Raw genomic sequence first — 24,081 nt, 5'->3', positions numbered from 1 at the left:
GAGGTTTATTCTGTGTTTCTTTTCACCGTTTGGACAGCTTTGACACACACACAATAAGCATTACAAACTGTAATGAAAATACATTTTTGGGCCAAACCATTGCATATTTGCCCCCACAATGAAAAATAAATTATGTTCAAAGCAGTATATTGCCATAAATAGCCTGCAGGCATTCGCTGAAGGTAAACAGGCTCTCCCTATATGTAGCACTTGTCTGGGGTACATTATGTGCCTCTGGTTCAAGCGCTTTAAATGAGAGGCTAGTTAAAACCTTCCAGTTAGCACAGGACCGAACTATAAACATTTTCTTCTCTTCTGAAAATAATGGAAGATCCCTTTCAAAAATTAATCTTCAGTTATCAGCTTTACTGCATTACGGAGCTAGTGCAATCCTGCAGAGCCTAGTCAAAAAGACAAGGCACATTAAAAAATAATAATTAAAAAAATCAAGATACATTAGACTATATGGACTAGAGAGTCATTGAAGATAATTTAAGGCCTTTCAGTGAATTAGAGTAATCAGTCTAATTTAAAGCTGAGGATTAAACCATAAATTATCCATCTGAAAAGCAAACAATAGCCTTTTCAGCTTCTGTTCTGTGGACAAGGGTAACAAAAACTCTCGTTATGGTTTGTGAAAACACCTCTGGACATGGAGGAGTAGAGTCAATTCGATTTCTCTAAAGTTCATGGAAGATTTCATGACTGTTTTAGCCGTTTGCGTGGAATGCCAAACTGTGGACACTGTGCAGACGCTAGTGCGCGAAAGGCCTCTGCTACTAAGTGAGGGTGGGAGTGGATCATGGACTTCCAGCCTGCCGTCTCCATTATGTCTGCCGCTTGGCTGAAAACAGAAGCATTAACAACAGTCACACAATGATTTTACAAACCAAATGCACAAATGCACAGCAGAGAAGAGCAGGCAAGGCAGAACTACTGCAGAAGAGCAGCTGAGCATTATCTGACTACGAATGCCAGGAAGGATGCCATTGGAAAGAAGTAGCAGATTGCAATGGGGGTATATTAATATCATCACATGGGACATCATCGGGTACTTATTCTGCTCTACCCAGTACCAGCAAGACCTCAGCTACAGAACTGCGCCCAATACTGGGCACCATGTTAAGATAACCGCCTTGAAATTTCTCAGGAAAAAAAAACCAACAATAACAAGGATAAGAAAAAAACTAGAAGAAAATGCGGTCTTGTATAGAGAAGAAAAGCAAGGGAAGACATGATAATCTCATTACATGGAAGGGCATGCTCAGTTTGGGGAGATAGAAATGAATGACACGATGAATCAGATGAAACTGCAGCAAAAATGATGGAGTTCCTCCACTAGAACAAGCCATGAAGACAGATTAGCTGGCTGACTGCAGAGCCCTTCATTGGGAGCTTGCAGTCTGAATACCAGTGGAGCATACTGAAGAATATCCCCTTTCTTCAGTACAAGACCATGTACTACATTCAGAATTCAGCAATAACAGATTTCAGCAAGTATCGCATTGACAGCCAAGAGATTAAAAACAATGCATTTACTCAAAGTATACATTTACTTTTTTGTGAAAGAATAGGGAATAAAGCATAAAATTCACTCTGCATATGAAGAATATTACACTGGTGGGGGATGTATGCCACATTGATACAGGATAAACTTGTAATTTGGAACCAACAGCTTAATGCATCAATCCCAATTTTCCATTGCCCTGCATTTTCAAAAGCCTTTCATGAGCACTCTCCTACTGTTTCAAGAACATTGTCAAGCACGAAGTTAGTACCTGACCTCTACACTACACAATCTCTAAAAGACCTTTTGCAGATTTCTAATGCAAGCCTTTAATCTTCTGCTGCAAATCAGTAAAGGTAAGTGCCGTGAGAAACAATATCAAAGGTCAGACTCCCTGGTGCCCAGAGGCAGTAAGTTAAGCCTGGCTCTCTCATATTATTTCTCTGATTTATTGTAGATACTTTAGTTGAAGCAAAGATGACCAGCATCTTCACTAGCAATTATCCAAGACAGAAGTCAGTTCAGGAAGTTCCAAATCACTTGAGAAGGAACACATCAATTAGTTTATATTGTTGTGTATTCTGACTTATCTTTATTAGTTTTTCTACTAGTATTTTACTATTTCCCTCCTACCATCTCCCTCCTTTTCCACATCATGCTCAACCATTAGGCCTGCAAAGACTTTTTTAAAAAGGAGAAACACTAGCTTTAAAGTAACTGGTACAACACAGCTTTTGACTTCTCTGGAGATTCTGGTGGTTAAAAAATAAGTGCTTTGCCATCCTTCTACCATTTCTGCCTATCACTGGTTATTCTGAAGCTGTGTTTTCTATTCCATGATTCACTTGAGCTGTTGTGAGCGTATGCTGCAATCAGTCCTACAGTCTGAGCCACCTATTGCCACTGTCGGCACAAACGCTCCCAGAGTCAGAGCCAGCCAGATCAGAGGGACCTGACTGACCAGCTGCGTGGCCTCAAGTGCCGGCATGCGGGAAGGTGCACAAACATTTTGCCAAAGGCAAGAGCAACAATTGGCCTCATTTCTTTGGAAATACTGCAGGCTCAGATTGACCTAAGCAAGTCTTGAAAACACAGTGGGGTTTTGCCACTCCTCCAAGACAAACCTGGTTAGTCAAGAAAACGGTTTCCTTTCTCTTGTGGTGGCTGCTGCCACCATCTCACAGCACTGATATGTCCCTGGGAGAGGAAGAAAAACCAGTTTTTGTTAGGATCTGACACTGTGCCCTCCAGTTAAAGTTAACGCATCTAAAGGAAAAGTCACAGCCATAACTGGGGTAGCATCTCCTGAATCCTGCTTTACTTACAGCAAGTGATTGGCAATGATCTGCAGTCTATTTAGCAGTTGTTTGTACAGAACAGCGCGAGGCAGGGAAACTTACTTGCTATTCCAGTTTTTCCCATCTTTACACCCAAGTTGTCTAAGAACACTGCACCTGTAAGAGAGAACTGTGCTAATATTGAAAAGGTACACAAAGCAGAAATACGGATATTTAGAATCTCATAAATATTACTTGCCTGTTAATAAAGTCTATTGCTTGTGCTTTTAACTGTTCAGCGCTGTGCAAATCTGCGAGGATAAGAATGTCAGCAACATTTTCTACCGAGAGGTTACTACAGAGTGCTTCCTCACACATGACCTTCAGCCGTTCCAGTGCATACTGATAAAAGAAAAAACTACACTAATCATTCTTCAAACTCATTCTTTCTACCATTATCTCTACAGTTTTTAAGACAGTTCCAGTCATGAAAACGTTTGGTGCCTCTTAAGATCAAACTGCTTCCAAACAGGTAATTCGAAATTCAATACGCTGCGCTAAAGACTCCTCAGATGGTGAGACGTACATTAGGGTTGACACAAACTGATCAAATGCTTTACTGAGAGAACTTTTATTAGAACAACAAAAAAAACGCAAAGGTAGTTTAAGAAATTGCCACATTCTCAGCTGAGAGTGAAAAAGTTTCAAATTACACACATTAAAGTGAGTATTTTCTGGATTCTAATCTACTCATTTCTACTCATCCCTGAGGAAAGACAACTGTGTGTCCTCTGAGGACAGCAAACTGAAATTTCAACTCAAGCTGTAAAGCAGTGACAAGAAAACAAGGTATTGGGTCAAGTTTTTAAAAAGTTAGAAAACTGTGTATTATAACAAAGGGAATAATCTCACCTTAATTGCTGCGCTAAGTCCCCTCATCTCAAAAATCATAGTAGAAAAAGTATTGCACAGAGTGCAAATTAAAGAGAACATAAGATTCCCAATACAGAAGAGATGAATGATTAGCACTATTAAGTTTGCAGGGAAAAATAAAGATGAAAGTTCTGAAGCAGCAGTACTTTAGGGAGAACGGTTAATTCAAACACTTGTATAAACCCCTTTCAAGAATACAAAAATCTAGGATACGTTTTATTCAATGCCAATTTTCCAAATTACATTAATGGCCCCCAATTTCTAAAAAATGTAGATAGTAAAGAAATACAATTAACATCTGAAACACTTCTGGTCAAGAAAGATTTATCAACCTTCTACTGCTAAAAAAAAGCCTATTCTCATCTTCCATCATTTCTGATGAGATCTGTTTCTCACATTAAAAAAAAAATACATAGTTATCAATCTGAAAATATATATGTAGATATTTAGAATAACATTCCACAAGCAAATACCAGGTTTTAAAACTCAGGAGTCAATTACTTACTTTGTCTGCAGCTGCCAACAAATTGTCAGCCATTTTTTCAAGGTTTGGTGCTTTTCCTGTGTAAATGAATCTCATCATTTCTTTAAAAACTTCAGGGTCTACATCATTTATTTCTACACGATTCTGGTAAAGAAGAAGAATCAATAAAAGCCTCTGGAATTTAGGTACAACTTTAAAGTGCACATATCAAATATCGTCTGCATGCATGCACGCTCCAAGTTTTCATTTGCCATCCATCATACAGAATCCTTACAAATTTAAGTTAGCAATCAACGAAATTAAGCAGAAAGTAATCAAAAATCAGTAGCTCTTGAAGTCAGGTAAAACCAGATGGAAAAGCTTAGGCAATAAAAAGTAATTGCAACTTTCTTCTAGAAATGCCTAACTCTGGACTCAACTGCACAGGCTGAACATCAAAAAATCAAGGCACAGTTTCAGGAATATGTAAAAGTGCTGCTGAGTTTCCAGCCCCACAGTGATGTGTTTGGAATACCAGAAGCCAGAGCAGCAGATAGAATACAGCCATTTTTTGAGTGACTTAAACCAAGTCAACACGGCCTACATCTGGATCTCATAACTCAAAAAGCAAACAAAGCAGCACACTTAACTGACATGATGTAGCTGAAGACTGTCCTAACAAAACTGTGGTATTGCACGCTTGACCCCATCCCCTAATAGTATTCCCTATAAACAAATAATGAAGTAGGAAATGATGGCAAAGATGCATACGAAAGCACCTAACTTTTGAATGAGGTACAAAAATAACAGGCTATCAGCACAAGGTGTACATGTTCTCGTTTCCTATCCACTGAAGCAGATACAGAATTTAGGAGTAGGGGAGCACTGGAGATTTATTGCTAACATGAAGGCGAAGGCATCTGACATGGCATATTACTGAAATTTGGACATGTCTGGGTTTGAGTCCAAAAATCCCAATAAAATGCTTTCAATATTCCAATTCTACCTGCAAAATGTTCTAGATTGCAGAAGTGAAGGAAGAAAAATACCACATTTCTGAAACTCAGTTGTACTACAGCACCACATTCATCTGAATTCATCTATTTCTTCACACAAGCAGCATCATTGCAGCCTCCAAGACTAGGTGATGATCATTTATTACAAGCCTTTAGTGAGCTCCTTGCCTTTTCATGGATTCTGCCTATAGCCAACCCATTTTAGATAATTCTTCTTCATGAAAGACACAAACAACTCCTTGCTGTGGGTGACAGCAAGTGTACAAAAGCAGAAGCAGCTCTCTGTGCTGATTAACTAACTATCCATCCAAAACACTTACACAGGTCAAGTGCCCGCAGAAACTGTGACTGAAAAGGGCGCTTCACTGCCTCAGGCCTTCGTTGGAGTCATAATTCAGCTGTTGTTTGTCTGTGTCCTAGCTACCATATAAAACATTTTAATACACTACAGCAAAACCTTCGTCAAGTCAATAGGCTTATGCGAAGGTATAAATTAAAGCAAAACGGGGCAGCGTTAATAGGTCACATCAGTAGCTTATGTTAAAAAACAAAACCAAAAAGAAAGAACAAATCCTCCAACACCTCTCCACAGTCAACCCTATCTGCTCTTTCTACAGCAAGAAACTCCTGCAGCATTCACTGGGGAGGCGTTGAGGAGACGGAGCTCCGCCACTCACACAGCATCACACTACACTTGTCCTCAATCTGCAATACTCCAAGTTTTCTGTGACTTTTCCCTTTTTGCACAAATATATACATGTGAAGTTTTCAGTAAGGCTTACCTTTTTGCTTTCCTCCATTTCATGTTCAAACATTGCATTAAAAACTGGAGATCGTGCTACGGCAAGAAAAGTAAATATTAAATATAACCTGATTTTAAACTTTTGGAGTTTTAATTACAAAATAAGAGCAATACAAAAGTAGAAAGTACCTGCAAGGACAGATTTATGAGCTTTGAATTCTTGTCCTCCTACATAAAAACTGCAATCTGTAAATCTTGTTGTTTCCCAGAGATTCCCTAAATCTTCTGCTAGTCGACATTCGGGTACCTTCAAAGTGTTTGTGTTAGACTGTCCTGATATATTTACAGAGTCTTGGACCACGCTTACCTAACAGAAAAAAAATCACAGCAAGACAACTCCTTCATTACTGAATGCTAAATATAACTAAATTATGGTTCCTATTGCTAGAAGTTCAGCAGTTACAAAGCAAAACCAGTGGTGCTTCTGGCATTAGGCTGGAACCATAAACTAATGCTTTACAGCTTACTTTTAAGTCACATAAAATAAATTGGGTTTTACTTAAAGGTTCTAACGTTGTGTATTTATCCGACCAAAACAAAAAGAAAGAACACAATACCACATGCCACCTGGTAGAAATACCAAAGAAGTCAAGGACAGATAAGGTTCTTGGGATATCAGTGAGATAAAAAATGTGAACGGTATGTCAGAGATAAATTAACAGCTCAACACTCTTCACACATTTAAATAAAATATATACAATAAAATTCTAAACAGATCATCAGTATCACAAGGTCATAGAAAAGTTTCATAAGAATAATGTATAGACATTTTGAATAGTATGATATTCCTAATTACCATATTTCATACTTAACCTGTAATGTGATAATGGAAACTAAGTGCAAGTTAACACAGCCCCTTCGTTATTTCATTTTAATGTGTCCGGCTGACGCAGGAATCACAAGCGATTGTCTTCCAAACAATATTAAAAGACATTATTTTATAAATGTAAGTCACTGAAACATAAGATGTAGCAGGTTCGTTCAACAATGAAATGCACACTTATGGGGCAATTTCTGTACAGAACTAGTTAAGAAAACTGTGAAATATGTGCATCTGAAGTGAATATATTGCCATTATTCCCCATGTTTAAGCCTTTCACATAAGTAGTAAACAGGACAGCATTCTTACTTGCTTTTTTCACGTATCTGTACACACCAAGTCCTTTTAATTGGTATGTTGGGCAAACAGAAGCCATACTACAAGATCTTGATTGCTGAATCTCTCAAGTACAGAAAATTAGGATTATATATTAAGAAAAAATGCTGATACTGTTAAGATCAGTGCTCTGTTTGATTTCTAGAGGCTCAGCATCTGGAATAAATCTGGCATAAAGCAAAAATAGCACAGCTAAGCTTCACAGAAAGTCAAGAGTACTGCAAACCAAACTCCAGAGCAGAAGAGGAGGATGATCCAATTAAGCTAGCAGCTTGGGGATTTCAATCATTGCCTAATTCCCTGTTTCATCCCATACCCCCTTGTGATTATAAGAAATTCCTCTATGTTCTTCCACCTTTTAAATGGAAAAAAAGTACTCCAAACCACTGTGAAATTCCACTTGCACAGTAAGACTTCACATTTATAACACAGAAAGACCTATAGAGCTATTGTATGCTCTATTTCGCGGTTTTCATACACACAGAGTGATTTCAGGAGATACACACAAATGGAGTTTTAGCTTAACAAAGCTAGTCTTCTGTTGCCAAAGGAGAGTTCTGCTTCTCTAGAGCTTGACTCAAAGTTCATGATTCGAGTTGTCCACACCCCATCCTCCTATTTGCTGCAGACAGTGACTAGGAAGGTCACCTACACGTTCTTTACGTGCACTTAAACTGACCTCTGATGTTCCAAGCTTCCATTTTAGAATGGTTTCTAATACTGATAGCTGTGCAACATAATTTGTTATGAGCCACCCTTTTTAAGATATAACCCAAGCAAAATCTTAATTCAAGTCTCCTACATCTTCTGAATGACCTGGCATGTATTGTCTGTAGGTTATAACAACTTTTAAAGATCCTGAATACAAACATTTACAAAGGTTGAATACTTCATCTTGCTTGTCCAGATGGTATGCTTAAAATCAAGTGCTTTTTTTTAAAAAAAAAATATTTTTAGATTTATTTAGATCAAAAAAGTATAAACTGGGACACGAACAGGTTGTGTGTGTGATGACAGTTAACACTGATAATGTGTATAATTTTCTTGGGTTTGAATCTGTGGTGACCTAATACTAAAGATGACATAAGTAATAGCCTGGACTGCTGTCTCAACCTAAGCTAGGTAAGAGATCTGTGAAAGCACTCACTAGGAAAAACATCACCGCAGGGGATATACTATTCTATTAGCAAATTAAAATACTTCAGTAATTTCAGATTATATGGAAAGTGAGAGCTGGGTGAAACAGACGAGTTTGCTTAAAAAAAATAAAATAAAAAGTTGTATTTAATCAATATGTCACTTGCTAGTGGCAACAACAGACTTTGCAAAGTATTTATCCTAACAACCCTTCTGTTTCCAACCCAAAGACATATCCCCAACTGACCTTAAAAACATTCGGCCACAAAAAAGGAACATCTTTGTTGCCAAGGAAAGCCAAATAATTACTCTGCAACCCAACAGGCAGAAAAGAGCCAACCAGCACAGCTGGTACTCAACAACCTTTACTGAATACCTGCTGTATCTGTAAGTTTGACCAAGTCAAGCGCAGTTTAGCTTTAAGTGGTCAGTGTTCCAACTAGGATATAGGTAGGAAGGTAAATACAGAAATTGGAAATTACAGTTAAGTATTAGAAGGATGAAAACTTAAGATTGTCTATGGAAACAAGTTCTTCAAACAACACCTGTCAATTCTAGTGACAGCTGAAGAGCTAGAAAAACACACCCAAATAAACAAATTTTAGAAATATTTGGTTTTCCTTTTTTCTTTTGCCTGAAACAAGCCAGGAGCTGCTTTAACATGCTCACTGCACACAACTAATGTTGGACTTTGTTCAGCATTTATCATCAGAGTAGGTCAAAGACTTTGCAAAGCCACTTACATTAAAACATCAAGAAGTTTCGTAGGGAAACACAGTTACATTTACCGCATCAAAATTTAAATAACAATATTTCTCTCTGGAAAATTCAGTATTTGTTTAGTTTATTTTTTTAAATGAAACTTTGTCTCTAAAATTACATAGTGACCTATTTCCAAACCCAAATGCTATTTCTGAGAGCTGTTCATTCACATCAAAGTATTCATTACCACGAGACTTAAAATGAGAAAATACTCAGAAGTATCCTTACAGAACCATAAACCACTTGTTGCATCTGCTTTTATCACCCAAATAATTGTATTCATAACAAATTTATCATGCAGCTAATTTAACTTGTCTAAGTGAAAATAAGATGCACTATATTTGCAATATCTAGTCTCAGGGGCCACATTTCAATTATTCTTCCTACACAGCATAATGACATATAATTAAATAGTAATCTTGCCAAGACAATTTTACACATTTCTTGTAAATACACAGATCAAAGCAAACTTATTAGCACTTAGAGCATCTATCATCCCCCTAAGCCACTAATCACTTTATGGCAGGAAAGATAACCGGCCAATGTATATTTAACATATGTTGTATTACACTGCAACTTTTTCCAGTTTCAGTTTTTAATAATAAGCACTTTACCGAATTTTAATAGGACACTTTAGGTTACCGACATAACTGATATTGTAAAAGTGACCCATAATACACCATGAAGTTAAATGTCTATCACAGCTCTCAATATTAAAGCAGTCCTCCTACAAGAGAGCTGCACTTGTTCAGAAAACAAAAATGAATAATTACTATAAAAATAAAGTGGTTAATTTACTTGAAAGACATGTTCATTGGTTTAAAGCCATCAATTACAATATTACAGGAATACAGATTCTGACAAGTAGTTGGTTTTTTTAATAATGCGAACCAGCATGCAGACATTTCCTTTTGTTTATCCAGTGAAAAACAATCTTATAATGTCAAATAATAAAATATATACATATTTTTAGATATATAATATATAAATATATATATGTATCTATATATATAAATAAATACATATATAAAATATGGCTCCTACAGATAGCACATATCAGTCACCTTTTGCATAAATAATTCTACAGTCAATTCTAATGTAATCCTGGCAGACTTATGAAGAAGTCCAATGGTTTACAAGTGATCAATTCAGACTTATTCTACACTTCATTGTATGTATATCAAAAAACAAAATACAATGCAGAAAAAGTGAGCAAAGGTGTATCTTGCCAGATTTATAGTTTACAGAAAATAACTCATAGCATGTTACTGTTTAAATCAACATAAACCTCTATTTATTAGCACAGAAAATACTACATTTAAAAGTTTACCACTTAAAAAACTATACTCACCTCGCAAAATAGTGTAAGCTTGTCATCTGGTAAAAGACCATTAGCTTCATCTAGTAAAAAATCTCTTCGGATAAATTTCTTAAAACCCCAGTCCTTGCCTTGCACAAATCGATATGCTCTTTGGCTTTCTGATAAAAAACAGTTACGTACAAACAAAGCAAGTTAAGTAAAAATATTAACGAATAACAACACCTAAAAAATCTATATTAAGGATAAGTGCTATTTCATAGAACACTTGATAGAACTTAGTACAGCATAACTTGCAATTCAATCCTATCAGCTTCTTAGATGTTATCTAAGGCATAATCCAGAAAAAGGCAAGTTTTTAAGTTAATGTTTAAGAATCCCAATGTGTCAAAACAGAGAAGCCTGATTACAATTTATCTGTCATCACAAACACATTCTGACAACACTTCTGCAGTTGTCATAACAATCTGGTTTGACTTCTTTTCTTCCTGAAATGAAAATTCTTGTTTCACAGGTTGAAACTGTTTTGAAAGTATTAAAAAAAAAAAGCAAAACAGAAATAAAAGCTTCCAAGTAACAAACTATTTCTTTGGTCATAAAAATATATCACTAATATTTGTATTTTCATTTTAGTCATAGCTATGAGAGCTATTTCTTTAACCCATCAGATTTGCTATTCTTTTATCTATATCTGGAGAGAGAGACTATAGATACAGATTTGCTATATATAGATAGCATTCTGTCCAAAACAAAGACATCAGCAAACACTCTACAGCTCTACACTATAGCTAACTTGGTAGTTTTTACTATTACCAGCAAGAACCAGTGTTAACTCTCTGAAACCAAATGGCTTGTAACAATTTAAGTATACAAAACTACAAAAATAAAGCAGCGTATAAGTGTAAATGTATTTTTTCTTCTTTCTAATGAAGTTAAAACATTAGTTCGTTACCTACTTTATAGACAGCTTCATGACTTGAAGCAGCAGTCTATGCATGAATTATCAATTTACAAAGCACATCTACAGTTGGGCATCATTCTACTCTATAAATAAAAACAGAGCATCTCCAGAAGCAGATGGTAAATGGCTGGAAAGTCCAAGAAATAAGATTTCTGTTGGTAATTTTCCCAAATTAAAAGATGTTTATAATTCCTGTAGTGCCAAATACAGGATAGCTACTATTGCAGAAATAGAACACACGTACTCATAGGATTTCGGGGCTTTAGCACCTTGTGATTTTCAGCATTTGGTAGATGGCCTCCAGATTCTTAAAATCCTTTTGTCCCACAGTGCATGTCCTTTATTTAGGAGATCATTATGAAGAAAGCTCCCATACATTTTCTGGGAAATCAGCACAACTGAGTGCTGTTCTACAGTGGCCAGAAGCTCACATACACAGCACAGGGAAGAAAGAGCAGGCAATGTGAGTGACCTTGTGCTCAGTGTCTGCTGCAAACCTACTGACCAGGAAGAAAGAGACGACTGGTGACAGGGGTCCTGGTGGACAACAAATTAACAAGAACCAGCAACGAACCCCTAAGGCAAAAAAGGTCCAGCAACATCTAGTTAAACACTAAAATGGGTTGCTCCGATAAGTTGTGAAGTCTCTATCCTTGGAGATCTTCGAAGCACAAGTCCCAAGCAAACTTCTCTAACTGACCCTGCTTTCAGCAGAGGGTTTGGACTAGGCAACCTCCAGAAGTCCCTCGCAACCTCAACCATTCTGTGATTATCTCAAAATACTTGCTGATGCACACACTGCAGCTTCATTATATGCACCAGTCCACTACTGGACTGGAAGACTGTCTCAAGCCAAAAGCCATGATCCACCAAACGTATAGAAGGGGAGCTTTGTTCATATAAGCTCCAGAACCAGAGGCTTCCAGAGAATGAAGCAACCAACTCCATCAGTGGAAGAAGATAAACAGAGGAAAATACATACATTTACTTTCCTTCCAAGAAGTCTAAAACATTTAATTTTTAGATTTGAACAGAGTTTTGTGCATTTACTTTACAGATTCCAAATGGGCTAGTTACACAAGGAAGAAGTAGCATGAACTTTGGGTTCAAGTACTGGAGAACTATAGATTTTTCCAAGAAATGCAGAACTTGCAATGGAACAGACCCTGCCAGAGCTCTTAAGTCCTAGACTAGGAGGCAGGAAGAAAAGTAGACAGATCTGTCACACACAGGACAAGTAATTGCACAAACTCAGTGCAGACCAGCACTAAATGACACATTTTCATGAGAATTCCAGCTTTCTCAAAGTGTTTCCAGTGAAGGTTGTTCCTGTAAGTTTGAAACTAAGACCTATATATTTTTTGCATCAAGAAGGCAATTCAATCAAATCACTTATTATTTCAAATTCTTCTAATTCCTTGGGTACACAGCTTATGGTTTTTAAAGTAATTACAGTGTACATCAGATGAAATAGACCAAAACATTGTAAAGGAGTGTCTAAAAAAAAAAATATCCATGCATGTTTATCCTAATTAACATGGAAATCACTTACTTTCACTGTAGCCAGAAACAAGAAAATATACCCCTACCAATGGGAAGCAAGAATGATCTGCTAGAAAAGCCAAGTGACAGGAATCTGGAGTGACAGCAGTTAATAGTGCGCTGTAATTTATACTGCTCAGGACAGAATTAACATAGCTCAGTGATCAGAAGTATGCGAAACATGAGCAAGATTTTTAATTAAGATTGTAAAGGGATATTAAAAAGATATTTTAAAGTTTATCTCAATATTAAATTCTGTTCTCAACTGAAAAATAAATACAAAGCTGATTTTCTTTGGGATGTTCTCACAAATCCACATGCAGTACATTAAGACTCTCTTACCCATTGCTTTTGTTTCTTCTCTTTTAGCATTCAGTAGGGAAAATTTGAATTTTGCTCTGACTTCACTTTTTGGACAACTGACTAAAAGCAAATATAATGACAGGTAGTCTTTGCTTTCATCATCTAATCCCTTTGGATTCACTCTCAGGCACCTGAAAGAAATGCAGAAATTGTACATTTTAAAATCATACCCAGAATAAATCAGAAATATTTTTATAAGATACAGTGATATGCGCTACTAAAACAAAAAGTTCCCTTAGGACTGTTGAAACTTGGAAATGAGAACCAATCCATACCTATGGTAAAGCTTCAGATGTCTGAGTTATAATATTTATTTGCAATTTAACTTAGGAACTTCTGCAAGTGGAAAACCAACAAACAAAAAAACCACAAAAAAAACCCCAAAGCAGTTGCTAGAATAAAGACCTTACCACTTCATTTTGTCATTTGGCCCTGATGAAAAAGTAGAGCTCTTTAAAACTTCACCCATTTCTTCTCGGCAAAAACTGAAGTTATTAATGGTCCACATGTAGGAAAATTTTACTACTTTAACCTGAACAAAAGATGTAAAAAATGTCAATAAAATTTAACTTACATATCAAGCATTAACTATGAGAACTAGTTCGACTATCAGCACAACTCTTTTCTTTTTAAATTATTATAACTAGAAAATAAAGCCATTGGAATTGATATAGATTACCTGTGTGTAACACCAGCTTTCAGCCACAGGTCCACTGGACATCTCCCCAGGAGGAGGTGGGGTGGGAACCCTTGACATTGCCACTTATTGCAGGTTTATAGTATCAAGATAGCAATCCAAACTTCAGTAATTCTCCTAAAAAAAGTAATTCATATATTTTGTTCACCCTTTTTAAGCGTGAAAAATAATTCCATACTTTGACATCCATATTAGTGTGTTTACTAAACAATGCACGTGAAAACTCAACTTGAAAAGAGGACAATGGCTTTGGCATTTAGACAAGCTCGGTGTCACACACTAATGACCACTTGTACACAAAATCTGCAGGCTGAATCCTCATGCAATACTTCATAGGCAAGTGCCTATGCATCAGACAATAACCCTAATGACATTGTTTCAACATCACCTTTGCAAATTACCACCTCAACCACTCCAGTCATGTTATAACTTTCTTCAGGATCTTCTCCTTTGATTTGGAGAGGAAGTTGGGCCCTGTGAGCACTCAGTTATTAGTACCAACGTGTTAGTTGTCCACACACACATAATTCTGTCCTGAAAGAGCACCAAGCCACCCGAGAGTAGAACAGGTTCAAAAACCCCTGGGATTTCTCAAGGGAGGGCAAGAAACTGAACTTTCATTTCAAGTAGTATTTTCTTCAGACATCTTTTGTGCTTGCCTTGTATCTTTAATACCAACAGATCCAACTGAAGAACTATAATTGCCACAACCATATGCTCATTCCGTACCAAAGCACAAAGCCAACAAGCAGTTTGAGTAAACTCACCAACTCTGAAGAACTTTCTAAGAGTACATAAAGTAATTTTCTTATGGATTGTCACCCAGCAGAGCACTGCAATTTCTCCTGTCCCTCAGAAATTGAGTCACAGGCCCCACATTCATCACACGGAGCTACAAACACGTAATTAGCCTGCTTGCAAGAGCTAATGAAAGAAGGCGGCCTTGGCAGAGGGTAGCTCTGGGTTACTGGGCTGGCTCTTGTAGGTTAAGGTTTGCTGTCATCTTTGGACAGGTCCCTGCCAGCAGCACAGCTTCGCACTTAAGCGGCTCCATTAAGTTGCTAAAAAGAAGTTAAATGAGCCCTGATGAAACCAGATTAAAGTCACAATTGTTTCTGCCACACAACATTTTCTCTCCTAGTGCAGAAAGCTTCTTTAAACATGTCCTGCTATGGCTACAGCAACATCAGAAGTCTAGAATCTTCCTGTAAGGTTTGAGTACTTCACCATGTAGGTAATTTTACTTGTGACAGAACAGTGTTAATTGTCTCACTGATTGCACACCACTAGTCACACTGGAACTGCTCCTCTGGGGACAGGCAACACTGTTGGAAACAAGTTATACGCAGACCCATAAAAGACCATGTACAAAATCGAGTCACAATGTGAAAGCGTTTATTATTCCTATGGGAAAAAGAATTCTCTGCAAATCACTATGATCCTCAGCGGATTCTTTTCCTCTTTTCTGGTGCCCCTTCTCACTCGCAATATCAATGAGCCCTTCCACACTAAAGCCTGCTGACACAGGAATTGCTCTGAATCACGAATGTATAAAGCCATGAAAACAAAACTACTTCTCAGTTTTTATCAGATGAAGAAGCAGATGCTACATAATCAGATCTCTTAATAGATCTCTACTAACAGATCTACTATGTCAAGATGAAAAAAATAAAATTAATAGCTCTCCTGCAAGATATGGATCACTGAGACATTCAAGTGTAATCACAAATATAACTTGGCTGCCTCTCATAAGTGACTTTTCTTTCCAAATAAAACTTGTATTTATTTATGGCAATATTCAGTACTTAATTAGTACGCACCATAAATGAAAACTAGTAATAAACAGCCACCCTAAATTTAAGATAATGAAACTTGTTTGGCCCATATTTTTAAAGCAGAAGCCACATGTATTGTACAAGCTGTGTTTACATAGATTTTGTTTACAGGCTTACAAATTGTTTCAATTCTCTGTACAGAACAACGTAGAGTAAAATTCCTTGGAAGGATACATGTGAACATCCCTCTTTTGTAAAACAAATATTAGTACTTATACTACTATTATTTCTGAAAGCACATCCTATTCAATGGTGACAACTGAAGGAGCTACCAAATACATGATAAATTTCATACAAAACCATATCCTGAAAGTGTTTGAACCTCAGCCTTACCAAACCTGTTTGCTCTTCTTCAATTCTCCAAAGCTAAAACCAAAACGAAATACAGCCCATTCCTTGTTTTGTCACTTGCATGAGATGCACAGGACTGTCTCATCTCTGATCTGTTCCTTGATTCTTTCAGTCCATTAGACCACTCAGCTCATAGGAACCACCAAGGAACAGCAGATCTCAGCCAGGTTTGCACTGAAGGGGGTCTATAAATTGACAAAGGCTGAAAATAACTGCTGTATAGTATCCTCTTCAGTGACCTTATTCCAGCAACCGGCAGTTATCTGGCCCTTCCCATCTCACAGCTAAATCAGCCTGATTCACTGAGAATTTAACTCTAAGTGAAGGTGGTTATTCTCAATTATTTTTAAGTTGGTCTGCTGCCTTGTCTCTGTACCTATTCTACCCAAGGCATTTGTACTTCCAGAGGCTGCTTCGCGTTTATATTTCAGGTGCTGACAGAAGTAATAATTTTACGTAAGTACACTTTTCAGATCCTTCTGAATAGTTTCAGCTTTTTGTGAAGTTTCTCATTACAGCATTAGGGCCAGACAACTGATTTTCCCGAGTTCCTAATGTCTTTGAGGAACAGATTTGTATCTCGCTTTTTAGAGGATCAATTTACTAAGCCAATCAAATTTTTAGATTGACAAAATCAGGACAAAGCAAGAAATTTAAATAGCCTGACATCATACTGGGAGCCTGTGTCAAGGCATTTTTTAATATACCTGGATGCATAATTAAAAACAAAAAAAGGGCAAAATCAACCTACAGCAAACTGAACAACAGAGAACAAATAAACAGAGCATCAGAAGCTCTATAAGACATACTGAAAGACTGCCAGCAGGGAAACAGTTTAGCAGGTCTCCTGATCTGTCCTTCACTTTACTTAATCCATTAATCAGGATTTGGGTGAGAACTTGGGGGTATTTACCAAAACTACAAGGTGAAAAAGAACATGAGCTTCAAAGCTGTTATGGTGAAATGCAGAGGTGTTTGGGGAAGGAAGGATTTTTTCAGTCCCCAAGCTGACACCCAGACCAAGTGGACCTTGCACGGGCAGACTGAAGGTGAGAAGAAAGATGCACCTGCACACCCACCCTTTGTTCTACCTACCATACTCTGCTTAGGGAGAAGACTAAATACTACTTTGAAGAAAGTGTTTATGAATCATTGATTAACAACTGCCATCAACTCCAACAAAAAGGTTTTTCAGCTACCAAACCTCATCATATCCAATGGCTGGGAACAAACAGAGCTGCAGTTCACAAAACCAGTTGGAGAATAACTGGGCAGAATTAAATCTATGAGGTGCAGGAAGACAGGCCTGTTATCTGCAGGACAAAACAACTTAGATGGACAATTTTCATGCTAGAACCTGCATTTCTTCCTCTGCAGGCTATTATGAACAAAGCATCAGAGGTGACAGGACATTATCAGGTAATACCTCCAAGAGTTCTCAGGCAATGCTATGCCTGTCCAGACACGGCTTAACAAACCAGTCCATGTGACCATTTTGCCAGGCAGAAGTCTCTGACCATCAGAGGAAACATGTCCTGGGAACACCAAACCAAGTTTAAATGCATGAGGGAAAAATAAATTTCTGGCTTCCAAAATGGAAATTACAGATGTATTTTAAAGTGTCTGTCAAGTACTTTTGTTGTTTGTTTGGGTTTTTAAATGAAATTATAAACCCATACTGAATGTGGTGCAGCAGTCGGTGATGATTCTGGACCAAGAGTTTGCATTACTTCAGCAGAGGAAAGAAAATTTCAAAGATATTTCATTTTATTTAACTTGTACTCGCAGGCTCCAAACATGATGGTCTTATCACTTCTTCTACTGGTCTCTTAAGGCCAGTATTGGTTTCGCCTGCTAATCACTCTGCCAAAGAGACCAATTTATCTTAAATCAGGATCTTCACAGAGCTGAGTACTACTTGCAGAGTACTAGTGGGCAAGTAGGTAGAGATAACATGGAAAAAAGTTATTTCTCAAAGCACACTGTATTTAGGAATTGACTGCTTGCCTATTCAAACAAATATTTGTGTTAAAGTTCAAGCCATCTGAAGTTGATTATCTCTAATTACCTGCACATAAAGAAAGCATGAGCTACTCTCCATAAAACATACTTACACCACATTTCATTAAAAGCTGTATCAGGTCTCTATTTTCTTAACATTTAAGAGATCATAAGATTCAAAGATACTTCATAGATCAACACAATATGAATTTCATCACACATACCTTGTTTCCCTTCCCACAAATTGAATATTTGTCAACATTATTCTAAACAAAGTTACTTTTCAGCCTCTAAGAGCTAGACAAGAACACATTCCCAGTCTCTTACATATTGTGTTGGAATCATCTCCACAACTTTCTCACTAAAAAAATTAATAGCTCATTAAGAAAGCACCACATGCACATGAACACACAAAGAGGAATTTTCCACTCTCTCAATAATAAACCTGTACAACACTTCATAAACCTATTTGAAGAATTGCCCAAAGTGTAAACATGATCTTTTGCCAGCTGTCATGTCTACAAGGAGAAGCTCACTACAACCACCATATCCTAATAGTTATTTCAGAGTAATAATAGTGTAACAGGTGCATACAACCAGGTGTGCATGTTAACCAGTCACTATAGCAATGTTTTATCTTTATATTTCAGTAAGATATTACAGTCAACAAACTCCTGGCAGGAATGGCTAGATAAACTGCCTTTTGCAGGGTATCCAACACACCCTGAAAGTCAAATCCAGCCTGCCAGAACCTAACCTGCAGATCAGCTGGCCAAGTAATCAGTGCCCTTGTCCCACTCCCTCCAAAGCAAGAAGAATAAGTGCTTGATGAGTTCTTGCTGACCCTCTTCTCTCTGCTCTCCTTTCCAGGGCTTGAGCCTCCAACATGGAAGCGTTTCCCTCCCGGGCTGCCCGTATCTTGGCACATCATAGGACTTCAACACCTCATCACGATACAACTGAGCATGACTGAGCTGGGCACAGCGCTGGCTTATTCTCAAGTCCTATCCAGAAAGTGAGTGACAAAGCAAGATGTCATGTCATGGTGTGCTTCCCAACCATGACGGCACGGGGTCTCCATGATGCCCCAGAGGAGGTGACAGCCTGTCCCGCCTGAAACAAACATCTCTAACCAACAACTACTCCAAGTGTTTAAGAGCTAATGTAAGAGTAACTTGCTGCCTAAGAGTGACCAATATTAATACCATTTAGCAGCTTCTGAGGAAAATCAAATAAATGACCATGCCAACAAATCCCACATGCATGTATTGCACAGTCCAGTCCATTTGAACAATGACAATAGTTTTCTGAACAGGCCTGAACATTTCAAGAACTGCAAAGCTGTTATGAATTAACTTCCCCACCATTTGGAAATATTGATATTTCATCACAGGCTGAAATAAAAGATCACCTTCTGAAGGTTAACTGGCAAATAACACCCTGCTTCCTCCAACTTTTTATTCCTAGTAGATCCGTAATTCAGAAACCAAATACAGTTTGTCTAATAGTACAGCCAAAACTTTGGTGTTTAAAAAAATCTGAAGTGAATAACACTTCCATTCAATAAAATCACTTTCCAAGAACCTATTCAAAATAAACATGCTCTAGCTACAGAGATAGTAATTTTATTTCCTCTCATTAAACCATCACCACTGAATAAATATTACATTGTATAATATATAAATATTATATATAATGCCATCTATCAGTATTTGTTATTCAAGAAATCAATCAGTTTTGTTTTTTAAAATACTGAGGAGGCAAATTATTGGGAAAAAGATTGAATTGCTTTATGGTTCACTATGTTATCAGTTCTTGGATGAGAGAGAACACATATATGAAGCTAAAGATGAAGGAAACAAGCCAGATCAAAATGGTTAAGTCTGAAGTGAAAAACATTTTAAGGCTCAAGAATAAGTTACTTTTGTACCACTGCCATCCAAAGCAGCGCTCCAGCTGACTTCTGCAGTTGTAGGCAGCATCAACTTCTGAAAGCCAAACTGTTGAAGAGCCAAGAAAACCTAAATCCCTTTCTCTTTGGCCACAGAGGACTTGTGTAACATGTACCCATCACCTGGGCCACGCTCACCCAGCAGCATGAAACTCCTGTGGCTGATCGAACTGCTTTGAATCCTGCTCAAATCCACACAAGATCTCAAAGACTTAAAAAAATACCCAGTTGAGGAGAGAAATTTACCATTTCTTTCTGTTTAAGAGTTTGCCTTGTAATATGATCACGCTCACAAAAACTTTACCTACAGAAAAAAAATCTTAACTTCATAAAAGATAGGATTGTTTCTTAATTAGCAGGATTTGGATAGCTCCACAATTGATCTTTTTGAAAGAACTGCTGTGCATTTCCTATATAGCTAAGTATTAAACTAAATTTTCTGCTGGATGATACACAACACAATAACAGACCCTTGAAAGGTCTATTAAGCTTAGGCAGTTTTCCAATTTGTTCAGTATCATCATTTGCTTCTCTGAAAACAGACCTATGATATACCTAGAAAATTTAAATATAGTGTTTAGTATTTACAAAATTTCATCCCTATCACTGCAACATTTGAGTGAGCAGTATTACTAACACTTAAACAATTGCAGTCATATGTATTCACTCCCAATAAGCTAGAAAAACTACAGGTTAAGGATATACCAATTTTTACATTATTGGTAGTACTTCCAACACACAAGATATTTTGTTTTCAGGGCAAGTAGAAGTAAATAGCAGCTGGGCAACCCACAAGAAAATCCTATGACACTTATTGAAGAAATCAGAGGTCTATAACAGCTAAAAGGAAGGTTTTTGTTGTTTGTGTTGGGGTTTTTCTTGTTTATTTGTTTTAAGAACATCATATTAAAAATGCTTATGTAAGTATATGTTTGCTCTGGAACCACACAATAGCAACCAAGCCTACACAAACCTAAACTGGCTTTGGGGCTTAAATCACAAGCCGAGGCTGGTCTCACCCGTGCCATCCCTGAGCTCTGCTGGAAGCTCCCACCCAGCCAGGAGAAACACCCGCACCACGAGTCAAATCATAACCCTTTGCACAGCTCTCCAGTGAGAGAAAAATACAGCCTTGGACTGGACCATGACAGCTGACAAACTACGTATACATCCCCTGGCACCCCTGCTCGGGGCCAGCAAACTCCAGCAGAGACAGGACAGGCAGCCGGGGTCACAGACATCTTAAAATAGCTGCAACTAAGACTCCAGAATTTAAAAGCACACATCCTCGAGGTGGTTCCAGCAGAAAAGCTCCAGCAAGGCAAAGTCCAGCAGGTCTGAAACGCCCAACTTCTCACCATGGGCATGGTATTGTAGCTGTGACTGATAACATTGAAGTCAGAAGCTCAAAATTAGAAAGATTATCAGTTGTAAAAATGATAAAGCTGAGTACATGTAGTTCTCAGGCTTTTCTGAATTTTCTTTCCCATCTTAAGCCTCTGAAAAACAAAGCTGAATTTTAGCTCAGCGGAGAGAAAACCCAGTGCCCAGCAGAGCTTGAATTGTAACTGTCTAGTTTACATCAGCCAAGCTTATTAATAAAAATCCCTCAGCATTAGCCTTGCGCTACTGTTCTGTAATATAGAAAACCCATCATGCTTCTTATTAGATAACCTAGACCACTGCCTACAGGAGTCATCTATGCATTTCCCTAGAGAAGAAACGCAAGATTATTTCTTACAGCATATTTCAATTTCATTGCCCGATCTAGTTTTATGGGACCTGAAAGATGGATATTTCCACCACGATTCCTCTTGGGAAGCTATTCTATTCAAATAATCTATTGCTGTTGGGTTTTTTTTCCTGGTATACAGCCAAAGTGATCTTTTCCTCTCCTTAGTTTCACTCCATTACTCTTACTCAAACAAATCATTGGCATGTGAAAGCATATTAAATGAAGACATTTTTCCCTAAACACTTCAGCTACACACAAGAGTTCACCAAATTGAAAACACTAATCTCAATTTCCATTCTTGCACATGAAACAGAAATATCTGTATTAGCCAAAAGAAAGTTGACTTCAATCATAGCAAAAAAATATCATTTTCCAGCAGATTCACAGTTACTTTGGGGTGTTATGTTTTTCTTTTTACTGAAATCTATAAGATATGTGAAAAGCACTGGGCCATATTCTCTGGAGACAGGTGCTTTCAGGTGCTGCAGAGCAGTTATATAGAGCAACAGCAGCGTAATGCTCTCCTCATTAACCTCTGCAGACTGTCAGCACCTGCAAAATTCGCACTGAAATGGCACAACTGCTTTCAGCAGCCAAAAATTCATACTCACAGATGTTATCAGGAGGAGTTTTTTGATAATTCATTTGCCACTTTGTTACCTGTCATGGCAAACAGTGGACAAATTTGTGTGCACGGCTGCACCTTCATCGAAATTTTGTGAGAGGTACAGCTCATTTCTGGTCTGGTTTATGCCTCTTGCCAGACCAGTCAAAGACTACTACACTTTTGTGCAAAGAACAACTACACTTATAAGCTAGGAAATGGAGAAGAAAAACCTACACATGATTTTCAAACCCCAAAATTCAATTCTATCAATGGACTAAACTGCAGCCGATGGTAGGTTACCCAGTCTTGCAACTGAACTGATTTCAGTAGACTGGGTATTAAATTTAATCCACAACAGTTGATTAGACAGCATCCTAGGAGAGAGAGGTAGGTCAAGGGGTAGAGCTGCATACTCACTGGCTTCGATGAATACGAAATAGGAATCTCTGAAATAATAGCTATATAAGAGCAGATGAAAGCCATAAAGGCAGACAAAACTTGACATCTCAGTCTTGGACTGCAGCTAAACAGGTTCACACCCATAGAGGTAGAAGAAAATTCTAGAAGTTCATAGAATATCTTGAGTTGGAAGGGACCATCCAACTCCCAACTTCAGTACAACAGAGACTGTTTTCTGAAGTTCGAAGACAGGTACCCAATTTCTCCTACTCCACTGTTTCAAACACATCCAGATATTAGTTGTTTTGCTTATACTTTTACATATAAGAACAATTCCAAAACAATCTACTTAAGAACCATTTTTCTATAACAAAAGTGATGCAAACCTTTGCAGTTTCCTAAGACTTTTCCCACTTATGGCACAGTCTTGCTTGATCAAGATAAAAGGAAACTTTAAAAGTATCTCTTTCTTCTCTAGACAGAAAAGTTGAGCAAATTCAGCAGCCATAAGCTTTTACAATCATGGATTAAAAAGAGTAAATCCTGAGACCAAAAAACAGTATTCACATTTTTCTCTCACAAAGGTTAATTCTTTAAGTTTGAGCATTAAAAGATTTCTGTAGCTTTCCATTTCCTTGGAACCATTTACTGCCTCACAAGAAATGACTACTCAGCAATAACCACTTCTTGTCTTGTGTCTTTTCCAGCAGTGGCATCTGCACAACTCCCTGCTCTGATCTGCAACCTCAGGCTGCTCACCGGGGGTGAGAGGGAATGGGAGCAGCGGATGGCGCAGCTCACACCCCACATCCCGCTCCCCCGCCAGATGCCTGTCTCCAAATGCTAACATGTTACCTGCTCGCTTGACAAAACCTGTGCAAACTCTTTGAGGGTTAGAACTGAGGCCTAATACTGTAGTCAAAACTATAGGGAAAATGCTATCTTGCAAAAAGCCCTAGTTACCAAGGTGCGAGTGTGTAAAATCTTACTCACACCTGGCTGAACAGGGTATTTGTTCACCCTCCCCCAGCCCTTATGCCATCAGTTTGTTCCTCTACAGGCCGATTGTTTTACTGAAGTTTAAAAACAAGAGCAGGACAAACACAAGACAAACACCTCGGTGTAGGGGCCGTCAGGGTGGCCTGGCTAATCCGGCCATGGTTAAACAGATTTCAGTTTCACAAAACCAACATGGCTGATAAAAGGCAGCAACTTCTATCAGACCAAACTCTCTTTATAAAAGGTGCTTCCATTGCCTTTGAGAAGCT

At 37.8% G+C, this 24,081-nt stretch overlaps 1 protein-coding gene across 1 annotated transcript in view; it reads right to left on the bottom strand.

Annotated features, from left to right (window-relative positions):
• Positions 1-423: 423 nt before the first annotated feature.
• The window catches only part of SPOPL (speckle type BTB/POZ protein like), a 31,203-nt gene continuing 7,545 nt past the window's right edge, over positions 424-24,081 (bottom strand). The window contains exons 2-11 of the mRNA XM_080346671.1: positions 13,917-14,051; positions 13,648-13,769; positions 13,217-13,368; positions 10,405-10,532; positions 6,128-6,305; positions 5,979-6,034; positions 4,223-4,345; positions 3,044-3,186; positions 2,908-2,961; positions 424-844 (exon numbers count right to left, since the gene is read on the bottom strand). Coding sequence (XP_080202797.1) covers positions 700-844; positions 2,908-2,961; positions 3,044-3,186; positions 4,223-4,345; positions 5,979-6,034; positions 6,128-6,305; positions 10,405-10,532; positions 13,217-13,368; positions 13,648-13,769; positions 13,917-13,994 — 1,179 coding nt within the window. The 5' untranslated portion in view covers positions 13,995-14,051 and the 3' untranslated portion in view covers positions 424-699. The remainder of the gene's footprint in view (positions 845-2,907; positions 2,962-3,043; positions 3,187-4,222; positions 4,346-5,978; positions 6,035-6,127; positions 6,306-10,404; positions 10,533-13,216; positions 13,369-13,647; positions 13,770-13,916; positions 14,052-24,081) is intronic.

This window comes from Nesoenas mayeri (genome assembly GCF_963082525.1).
Source record: "Nesoenas mayeri genome assembly, chromosome: 6".
Taxonomy (NCBI): domain Eukaryota; kingdom Metazoa; phylum Chordata; class Aves; order Columbiformes; family Columbidae; genus Nesoenas; species Nesoenas mayeri.
The sequence above is the reverse complement of the archived record's forward strand: the minus strand, read 5'-3'. Positions and strand labels throughout refer to the sequence as shown.